Source organism: Osmerus mordax, chromosome 14, assembly GCF_038355195.1.
Source record: "Osmerus mordax isolate fOsmMor3 chromosome 14, fOsmMor3.pri, whole genome shotgun sequence".
NCBI lineage: Eukaryota > Metazoa > Chordata > Actinopteri > Osmeriformes > Osmeridae > Osmerus > Osmerus mordax.
The window spans coordinates 16,756,508-16,767,325 of NC_090063.1; the positions used below are offsets into that span (position 1 = coordinate 16,756,508).

At 43.1% G+C, this 10,818-nt stretch overlaps 1 protein-coding gene across 1 annotated transcript; it reads left to right on the top strand.

Annotated features, from left to right (window-relative positions):
- The first annotated feature begins 1,781 nt into the window (after positions 1-1,781).
- Positions 1,782-4,977, top strand: LOC136956118 (C-type lectin domain family 4 member M-like). Its single transcript, XM_067249955.1, has 6 exons — positions 1,782-2,221; positions 3,137-3,238; positions 3,400-3,618; positions 3,838-3,974; positions 4,147-4,250; positions 4,541-4,977. Exons 1-6 carry the CDS (start codon positions 1,909-1,911, stop codon positions 4,704-4,706), a joined length of 1,041 nt encoding a protein of 346 aa, XP_067106056.1. The 5' UTR covers positions 1,782-1,908; the 3' UTR covers positions 4,707-4,977.
- Positions 4,978-10,818: the final 5,841 nt, after the last annotated feature.

Sequence of the window (10,818 nt, forward strand, 5' to 3'; positions counted from 1 at the left end):
ATGTGGTCACTGTTCGACAGGTGAGGTTGAGACAGAGATGCACTTCCTCCTACAATGTGAAACATTCAGTGATATAAGAAATGATTACTGTAACAAACTCCACTCTGTAATGTCAGATTTCAAAGGTCTTAGTGACCTCTCAAAGGTAAAAATCCTCCTAGGAGAAGGAGACAGGGCATACCTTGCTGCCCAGTATGTATCAGTATGCCACAACCTGAGAGACAGTGAGTGACCTAGACACACAAGGCACACACACAAAGCACACATACAAAATATACTGTGTGTGTGACTGACATGTGTATGTCTGTATGTATGTATATATATATATTACATAATCAATCCTAAGGTTATGCTCTTAAGTTCTCCTGCTTTAATCTTTCAACTGAATTTGCCATGTTTGGTTGTTATAGTAAAAGTTGTAATAGTATACCGATGTCCATTGTAATGATATGAATACTGTTTCTGTGGCTCCAACGTTACTTTGGCAATATGAACATTTGTTTCTTAATGCTAATAAAGCCAATTGAATTGACAGAAAGAGAGAGACATCATGATGTCACAATAACCAGCTTGCGCTGGTTGTTTTTACGGTAATAGCAGCCACAAGTGTGTGTACACAGCCTGTTAACTATATTAACTATAGAGATGAATTGTTGTGTATCTGTAAATGGACTTGTATATATTCATATAGTGCTCATATACCTGACCCTGTCTTAATCACTTCTCCTTTTACAGTCATACCTCTTTTATCTCTATAAAATACAAATAAAAATCTTTTGAAAAATACTTTTTTTTCTTTCCTTCTTTCACACATGGACACTGACCCATATACACACTTACTCACACACACACACACACACACACACACACACACACACACTCCCATCTGAGGTGAGGTGCTGGGGGTCCAGAGAGGAGTCTCTCCAGAGAGAAGTCTCTCCAGAGAGGAGTGTCTCCAGAGAGGAGTGTCTCCAGAGAGGAGTCTCTCCAGAGAGAAGTCTCTCCAGAGAGGAGTCTCTCCAGAGAGGAGTGTCTCCAGAGAGGAGTCTCTCCAGAGAGGAGTGTCTCCAGAGAGGAGTCTCTCCAGAGAGGAGTCTCTCCAGAGAGGAATGTCTCCAGAGAGGAGTGTCTCCAGAGAGGAGTCTCTCCAGAGAGGAGTGTCTCCAGAGAGAAGTCTCTCCAGAGAGGAGTCTCTCCAGAGAGGAGTGTCTCCAGAGAGGAGTCTCTCCAGAGAGGAGTCTCTCCAGAGAGGAGTCTCTCCAGAGAGGAGTGTCTCCAGAGAGGAGTCTCTCCAGAGAGGAGTCTCTCCAGAGAGAAGTCTCTCCAGAGAGGAGTCTCTCCAGAGAGGAGTGTCTCCAGAGAGGAGTCTCTCCAGAGAGGAGTCTCTCCAGAGAGGAGTCTCTCCAGAGAGGAGTGTCTCACATTTCTTAGAGGAAGATTGTCTTCCTGTTAGAGGAAGTTGCAACTCATTTGCATGATTACCACTTGTTCACACCAACAGACAGATGTGGGGTAACGCCCTCCTGCATGGATGAACAGCACAAGTGAGAACACAACAGCACTGCAGCTACACAATACATTTACTGCATATATACTAACATAATAAGATCCTAACTGTGGGTATACTGTAGACATGTGGAGGATCACAGAGGTGTGAAGGCTACAGAACAAGAGAGCTACTTAAAGTGTTGCCTTCATCTTCCTCTTTTCACGGTGCTAGACGTGAGGTAAGACGTTCTGCGTTTAGAACTGCTCTTCCATCCAGCTTCCTCACAAGCGCACGACGACAGCAGAGACGAGCCAGTCTGAGACGACGGACCTAGAGCCGTCACTCTGAAGCTGTAGGTGTTACGGGTTTGTAGGGTCAGTGTGTCGGTGCAGTCAGGGAGCCCTGGAAGGAGAGCCAACATGGCGGAGGACATCTATGCCACACCAGACATGACCCAGAAGGTGAAGTTAAAGGACATGTCTGCTGATGCAGACATGACACAGAAGTCGATGTCAGAAGACATCTATGCTAAACCAGACATGACCCAGAAGGTGAAGTCAGAGGACATGTCTGCTGATGCAGACATGACCCAGAAGGTGATGTCAGACAGGGGGGAGATGGAGGAGAGGATGGTGGACATCTACGTTAGTGTTGACACCCTCAGAGGTCACGACCCCTGCTCAGAGGCTGACCACCCTATACCAGAGAACACAGCAGGAGATCGGCACTCAGGTAAAACCAATGTTGGGAATAACGCATTACGTCGTTACTGTAACTCCACTACTTTTGGCGGTAACTAGTAATGTAACTAATTACTTTTTTCCATTAAATAAGGCAGTAACAATTACTGAAATTTCAATGGGCTTGTTACTCGTTACTTTTTTCTTGCATGAAAATGGCCTATTTCCCCAATTTCCTGTTTTGGGTCTAACTTAAACAAGTTCACGGCGACGCAATGTATTAATGAATCAATCCGCATTTTAGACTAGCGGAACTTATTCTCCTGGAACTTCCAGGAGACTTGGGATGTCTGTTTTTCCCTTGTCCAGATCAAGGATAAAAATATAGTGCTTAGTTGTAGTTCATGTGCAGGTGCGAGAACTTTAACCACTGCGAAGAATAGTAATTCTAATCTTCACAAGCACCTAGTAAAACAACACGCTTCTATAAAGCTAATCACTAAAGAACCCAGTGCTAGCTTGGCTGATCAAGCAGTCGGAGCCCCTCCATCAAAACAGCCCAGGCTTGATTTTAAACAGAAGTATTCAGTCTCTAAGCCAGGCAGAACTAAACAGACTGAGGTAATGTTGTCGAAAACATGCGACCTGTCAACAGTTGAGTCTGTTGCCTTCAGGTAACTAATTAGCAACATACCAACAAGAGCCGGTGCCAGGCCAGCTGACCGTCTTGCCTGGGCCCAGGACGAGAATCTTAGATGGGCCCCCCCACGCCCAAATCTCTCTCCTTTTCCCTTGCTCTTCCTCTCCTCTGCTCCAGTTCTGCCCCCCCCTCCCCCCTACCCTGGGCCCGGGACAACCGCACAATACCTCTTGTTCTGTCTTTCTTTCTTTCACATAACACACACACGCACCCACACACAAAGACATAAACACACACACAGATCATAACTGTCCCCACTGTGTCCAGGAGCTGGGGGTCCAGAGAGGAGTCTCTCCAGAGCTGCAGCAGTGTGTCTGGGGCTGCTGTGTGCTCTCCTACTGGCTGGGGTCGCAGCACTGGGAGTCATCTGTGAGTCTCTGGCACAGCATCACACAATCAACACGGTTTAGTAATTATAACTTTATGTCACCAATTCCTGTATGTTATGTTACCGTAATGACGGTGACATTATGTTGAACAGCCCTGTTCAACCCTTATTCATTTCTCATAAGACATTATTGTACATGTAGATCTAATCAAAGTGACTGTGGAGAGACAACAGCTCCAGACCAAGTATGATATCCTGACCAGAGAGAGAGACCAGCTGAACACCAGTAACATCAACCTGACCAGAGAGAGAGACCAGCTGAACACCAGTTACATCAACCTGACCAGAGAGAGAGACCAGCTAAACACCAGTTACATCAACCTCACCAGAGAGAGAGATGACCTTAAGAGGAGGCTACGCAGTAAGTTTAAATATTTTGTAAATGTAAATGTAGTTTGTATAATATTTGAAAAATGTCCTTAAGACTAAAAAACAAACATGAAAACATGTCCTCTAACTGCTATGTTTTCAGAGGTCACTTCCTGTCCTGATGGCTGACTGCAGCTTAGTTGTAGCTGTTACTACTGTAAATATTTTTTAATAAATAACAATTCTTTGTTGTAATGATGTTGTAATACAGCGTGTCAAGATGGATGGAGGAGGTTTGGCTGCAGCTGTTACTACGTCTCTACTGAGCAGAAAACCTGGTCTGACAGCAGACAGGACTGTAGAGACAGAGGAGCAGACCTGGTGATCATAAACAGCCCAGAGGAACAGGTGTGAGAGAGAGAGAGAGAGAGAGAGAGAGAGAGAGAGAGAGAGAGAGAGAGAGAGAGAGAGAGAGAGAGAGAGAGAGAGATGGAAAGTAAGAGACTGAGAACAACATAAATGTACAGGGTCTAATTTGATCAGGGTAATAAAACTGCTCCTCAATCCTCCTCCATGACAGGAATTCCTCAATAACCTCACCAAGAAAGTGTGGATCGGTCTGAATGACACAGTAACAGAAGGGAACTTTATCTGGGTGGACGGAACTCCACTGACCACACCCACGTAAGAGAACTACTCTACAATTGACTCAAAACAAACATTTTTAAATGTTATACATATCAATATTGTAGCTTGACTGACTTTGTCTGGGGCATTAGAACCAGCAGCATCGCCCGATTAAATTCTTCCAGACAGACTCAACCCATCACATTGACATCAACATAAAGCTATATGAGAAATATACAGTACTAACATATACAACTCTGATACAGAATGGTTTCTTACACTGTATGACCCAGATGTGGAGCTCAGTGTGTGACTGTCTGGTTGTGTGTTGTTATTTAACCCTGCAGGTACTGGTTCAGCCCTCAGCCTGATAATTACCTTAAAACACCAGGCAGTGTTGATGAGGACTGTGCTGAGATATACTACGACCCTTCTCGTGTTCCTCCTCCTAGAACATGGAATGATAACAGATGTGATTCTAATAATGTCTGGGTCTGTGAGAGAAGGATCTAACAACTGTGGGTTTTCTATGCATTACATTTTACAGCTACATTATTGTCATGTCAATAACACCTGTCATAGCTGCATGATTGAAAGGAATATGATAATGAGCTTTCCCTTCCTATTGCTAACATGAAGTACATGAAGTAAGAATGAGTTACATAGGCTCAAACTGTTTCTAGCTTCTGAGAATTTCGTTATTCTGTTTATTTGTATTTACCACTCAGCTTGGTTTTCCTACTTAGAAAATATGTTATTCCTGAAATAAAACAGTCCTTTGGTCATGTTGTCTGGACTCCTCATTGACCCTGCATTTCAGTGTGTCTCTATGACATCAGCTGTGTACCAGACCCTGCTCAGTGACTCTGGGGCAGTGTGGGAAATACTGACTACCTGACTGCAAGTCATCCAGCTCTGAGGTAGCACACCAGCATTAGCTTGTTACACTGCAGCTACTGAGCTTAGTGCTAGCTATGGATCACGGAAGCAGTCTTTTCTACTTGCTGATTTTTCCATAGAGTTCAATAGGAAACTGAGTCAGGATAAACAAGTGCTGAAGAGATCTGAGAGAAGAGACATTTAGCTACTGGTGCTTTCAGTGTGTCATATGTCTGTTGTATGAGTTTATTTGTGTCAGAGTAGAGCTCACAAATACTGGATACTAAGAAGCGTGTAGAGGGAGAGGACCTGGTGATCATAAACAGCATGGAGGAACAGGTGAGAGATGAAGAGAGGGAGAGGACCTGGTGATCATAAACAGCATGGAGGAACAGGTGAAAGATGAAGAGAGGGAAGGAGAAAGAAAAGTTTCACAAACGTAAGAAGAAAGTGAGCAGTTTCTTTTGAGATTGTTGTTTTTGCAGTCTGTAGTAAAATACACACTTGGCACTAACCACTGTTACACTGTCAGGACTGTGAACATCTACTGTGTGTGTGTGTGTGTCACGGGGTGGAAGGGGAGAGAAAGAGGGTTTTGATGCACCTGTAACCATTTGGACTATTAATGAAGGTTGAAAGAGGGAAGGGGGATTGATGCGGGGCAGAGAGACGAGAGAGAAGACAAGGAGGGGGAGAGGGATGTAGTTGGGAGTCAGCGGTTTAGCTTCCTTTTCTCCATCTATCTGTTGCACGTTCACCTTCTCTGCACCTGATGCTCATGGGAACGTGGAGTAACCAACGGGACTATCCACAAGGGTTCCCTGACCCTTCGGTGAAGGACTCACGACGGGCTTGACCAGCGACCGGAGTGACACGTCTGCGCTGCGCTTCTAGGGGCTGTGCCCCCTCACGTAAGGAACGTGTCTTAGCCGCCAAGTGTGTGCGATTGTGCCGTGACCAGTGACGTAGCCTAAAAGAAAGGTGTTGTTGTTCCTTTCAATGCCACTGCCACCGCCAGAGAGGGACGGACCCGAGCAGCCGTCAGCCGCGCAGAGTCAGCCCCGGTCTGCTGCCGTCGAGGTCGGGGGGAATGGCTACAGCAGAGTCTGCCCCGGTCTGCTGCCGTCGAGGTCGGGGGGAACGGCTACAGCAGACCCCGGGAGCAGAGACAGCCCCGGTGTTCTTAATAACTTTTCTGGTGGGAATCAAGTTCCTGTCGTGGTCGGGATGCAGGAATTGACAACCCCACCATCTTATATTTATCATCCCTCGTTGATTCAATCCTCCTAATAGACAGCCCCCCCCCCCCCCATTTTATTGTATAGCGGAGCTGTGTTGAGGGTAGGTTCGCCCTTCACTGTAGTCTTGATTTGATTGGTTCCCCCGGCTTCTACTCACCAGCGTGCTATTGTAGTTAACTCTCCCTGTTTGATCACCATGGTTGTAGTGCCACCTCTTGAACACTAGGAGTGCAGTGTTGTGGAGTGTTATATTATATTTCCCCAGTTTGTATGTGGGTGGACCAGACAAGCAGGCTGTCAGTGAGGGGGGCCTTCTATTCCAGACTCCAGTTATTAGTACCATGGGCGATCGGGGAGGACTGCCCTATTGAGAGGGCTGGAGATACTTGTTGAAGTTTTACTAATAAAGTATATTTGTGTTCGTTGGCCTCTACGGGTTTTCTGTGTTGCCTTGTGCCAAGATCCAAACCCTGCACGGGTGGAGCCAGATTCACTGTGACTGTGACGTGTGTGTGTATGACGTGACACCCTCAGAGGAGATCAGCTGTCAGGTAACACACACCAAACACACACACACACAGGCACGTCTGTGCAAAAACACACACGCACAAAGACAGACATCACTACATACTGCACAATACTTCTTGTTCTGTCTTTCTCTTTTTCTTTCTTTCACACAACACACACGCACACACACACGCACACACAGACATATACACACAGACATGGAATGATAACAGATGTGATTATAATAATGTCTGGGTCTGTGAGAAAATATCTAACAGATATACTGTGGGTTTTCTATGCATAATTTAGTTTTCTATGCATTATATTTTCCAGCTACATTATTGTCATGTCAATAACACCTGTCATAGCAGCATGAATGAAAGTATTATGATAATGAGCTTTCCCTTCCTACTGCTAACATGAAGTACATGAAGTAAGAATGAGTTACATAGGCTCAAACTGTTTCTAGCTTCTGAGAATATTGTTATTCTGTTTAGTTGTATTTACCACTCAGCTTGGTTTTCCTACTTAGAAAATACGTTATTCCTGAAATAAAACAGTGCTTTGGTCACATTGTCTGGACTCCTCATTGACCCTGCATTTCAGTGTGTCTCTATGACATCACCTGTGTACCAGACCCTGCTCAGTGACTCTGGGGCAGTGTGGGAAATACTGACTACCTGACTGCAAGTCATCCAGCTCTGAGGTAGCACACCAGCATTAGCTTGTTACACTGCAGCTACTGAGCTTAGTGCTAGCTATGGATCACGGAAGCAGTCCTTTCTACTTGCTGATTTTTCCATAGAGTTCAATAGGAAACATAAGTGAGTCAGGATAAACAAGAGCTGAAGAGATCTGAGAGAAGAGACATTTAGCTACTGGTGCTTTCAGTGTGTCATATGTCTGTTGTCTGAGTTCATCTGTGTCAGAGTAGAAATCACAAATACTGGATTGCAAGAAGCGTGTAGAGGGAGAGGTAATCACAAACAGCATGGAAGAACAGGTGAGAGTTGCGTTGAACAAGAAAGCATGGATTATTTCGACTGACATAGAGAGAAGTGAGCTGCACCTGAGTGTACACTACACCATCATGTACTTTTTTCTATTTTAGTTTGTTATTTCACCCTGTCTGCCACAGCATTGAAACAACAGCCTGATAATTAATTGATGTGGACTGCATTGAGATACACTGTACAATTTTGATACGTTTAAACCTTTCCTGTTATGGAACCTCACCAGATGCCATTTTTATAGGTTCAGGGACAGTGAGAGTGGCGTTTCTGTTTTCATTTAGCTGCGCATGAAACATGAGGAAACACTTGTCTGCAGACTGAGTTCTAGTATCAAGATCAAGTGACACTTCACCCAACCTGGAACTTTGTAGTGAGTTCACACAAAGTGCACAGGAAGAATGTTTCACAAACATAACAAAGCAAAAAAGTGAGCGGTTTTGGGGGGATTAACAACATTCTGATTAGCGATTATTTCTAATTAAGGGAATTGAAAGTATAAACAGCTAAAAATACCTACAATAAACAAAAAAAGCAATTCAAAGTAGCTACTTAAAAATACATTGTGATGGTCCAGTGGTGAGTGTGATAAAAGCTACAGCTTCAGTTTGATTCTTTGATATATTTCCCTCCTAATTTGGCACAGTAAAGGATGATTAAATCTCGTAAAGTTCTGTACTTGGTTCTTAACTTGCACAAACATCCTAAATACTCAATGTCACCACACTCAGTCGTGCGTGCTGGGGGTATTTCCCTAAATCGAATTTGATCTCAGACCAGCAACCCCAACACAGGTCCAAACACTTCCTCATGCATTTCATAAGTTTTCTGACTATCTCAGATCTCTCAGTGCAGCATGTTGTAGATATTTAGCATCTTCATCTTCCTGCTGCTCCTGTGCTGGGTTGATGGGTTCCTTTACCAGTCTGATTCCTTCTTTTTTTTTTACTCACTAGACAAACTATGAGGAAACTACAGGCTCACTCTGAAACATGAGGAAGTGGGGGCCAAGGATTACGCTGTCACTCCGGCTGAGTGACTAACCCCTTGGACTGTGTCACGGGAAGGAGGTTCACACATACACCCCTATCCAGTCTCAAGAGAAGGCCACTTCCAGAGGCTAACACCATTGCTGCTACACATTTGCTATCACCACTACATTTTCCCAGACACCTTGACACGGACAAACATTAACACATTAATGCCAGACTGACACTGACACTTTCATTATTGTACATCTTGTACTTTACCAAACATTTACATCGTATTTCTATTTATTGTATGATAGCATATCGGTCCTTTTATATATACAGTATATAGACAGCATGTATGTTTTAACGTTAGAACACACCTAACATACGAAAACACTCAAACATAACAGTAATGAGCCCTAAGATGTGTCTTTTATATTTTAATTAAATTGTTTCCACTTAAAGTGACCATAAAAACTGTTTTAAACACAACAACTAGGAAGCCGCTTAGACCTGTTCTGCAGCGTTTATCCCTAGATGACCCAAGGCTAGGAAGTAGATTTTTGTCATTTTTCCTGTCAAATGTTTGTCCTTTTTTCTGTCAAATCTCTAAGATGGCATTTGGTACACCAATCCCTAAAGAAAAATGTGCACAAAAATGTTGTTCTAAAGGGCTCTGAGCAAAAATCAGGTGACACTGCCATGAGGAAGAAGATTGTTAGAAAAATGCTTCTCAATATAAATCTGCAGACACAGAGATAGCCTCTCAGGTAAGATCAGAGACACTCACAGCATGGACATGTCTGGAATCGTGATGTACTCCAGTGAAGACTTGGTGTCTGAATCCCCATTTAGCTGTGGGGGACAAGACAATATGGGACAAGAAATATATGATAATGACAGTTATTATGCTTCTGAACCAAGACCAGGACCAGGGACAGGACCAGGAACAGCGGCAGGTAACCTAACAAACACTCACATAACGGTATAGCTAAGATCCAAGATTGATTTCTTATTAGATCTAAGATGTATTTCTTATTAACTTAACTTACATACATTACATACTCATAACATACAACACCGTTCCGACTTAAAATTCACTATCTATGATGAAAATTTTAAATATAATATCTGTAGGTATATTATTACCCACATATTGCATGTATTAATGCATAACTGAATTGACAGAGTTATATATATTATATATAGCTATAATATGAGAGGTCATTATTTTCTCTTACACTGTTAATTGTGATGAGACAGATGCCTAGTCTACTAGTGGCACTAACTTACCCTCCTCAGTAGCTTATAGTACAGTACAGGTTAGTCACTGGTGGACATTATATTTAAGGTGACATTTTGATTGTGAACATAAATGAATCAGCTGCATCCTACTTTATTTTAAGAGCAAAACATGAACCTTGTGGTTTTCAGTTGTTCCTTTGAGTTCATCGTGGAGAGCTGCAGCAGTGTGTCTGGGGCTGCTGTGTGCTCTCCTACTGGCTGGGATCATAGCACTGGGAGTCATCTGTGAGTGCTTATAGTAAATGAAATACAAACATTATTAATTTGTAATTATTTATTTATTTGTAGATGACTGTAACATTAGGAATGATTCTCTCTCATTCCATAACAGTCACCAGAGTTAATGAAGACAAAACTATAAAGACTATGGAGAGAGACCAACTACAGACCAGTTACACCAACCTGGCCAGAGAGAGAGATGAGCTTAAGTGGAGGCTGTGTGGTAAGTTTAAGATCATCAACACTTAACCAGCAAAAACGATGTGCTATAAAAGTCTTGAGATAGTTTGTTACTGAAAACGGATTGTGACGATAAGGTACACAAAACAAAAACAAATTTCACTGAAATGATAACTAATGTGGACAAAATTAATAATGTGGACAAAATTAAGAATGTGCTGTGGTATTAGTGACACAGTTACCGTAAGAGGAGGTGCAGTTGTCAGTTATAGAATTTAATGAACACTGAAAAAAAATAGAAATCGTCTTTAAT

Bases quoted from the DNA above. Each gene is read 5' to 3' on its own strand.
- LOC136956118 (XM_067249955.1), top strand. From the start codon at position 1,909: ATGGCGGAGGACATCTATGCCACACCAGACATGACCCAGAAGGTGAAG. The intron at 3,619-3,837 runs GTAAGTTTAAAT...GTTGTAATACAG, and splicing joins CCTTAAGAGGAGGCTACGCA to CGTGTCAAGATGGATGGAGG. The intron at 3,975-4,146 runs GTGTGAGAGAGA...CCTCCATGACAG, and splicing joins TAAACAGCCCAGAGGAACAG to GAATTCCTCAATAACCTCAC.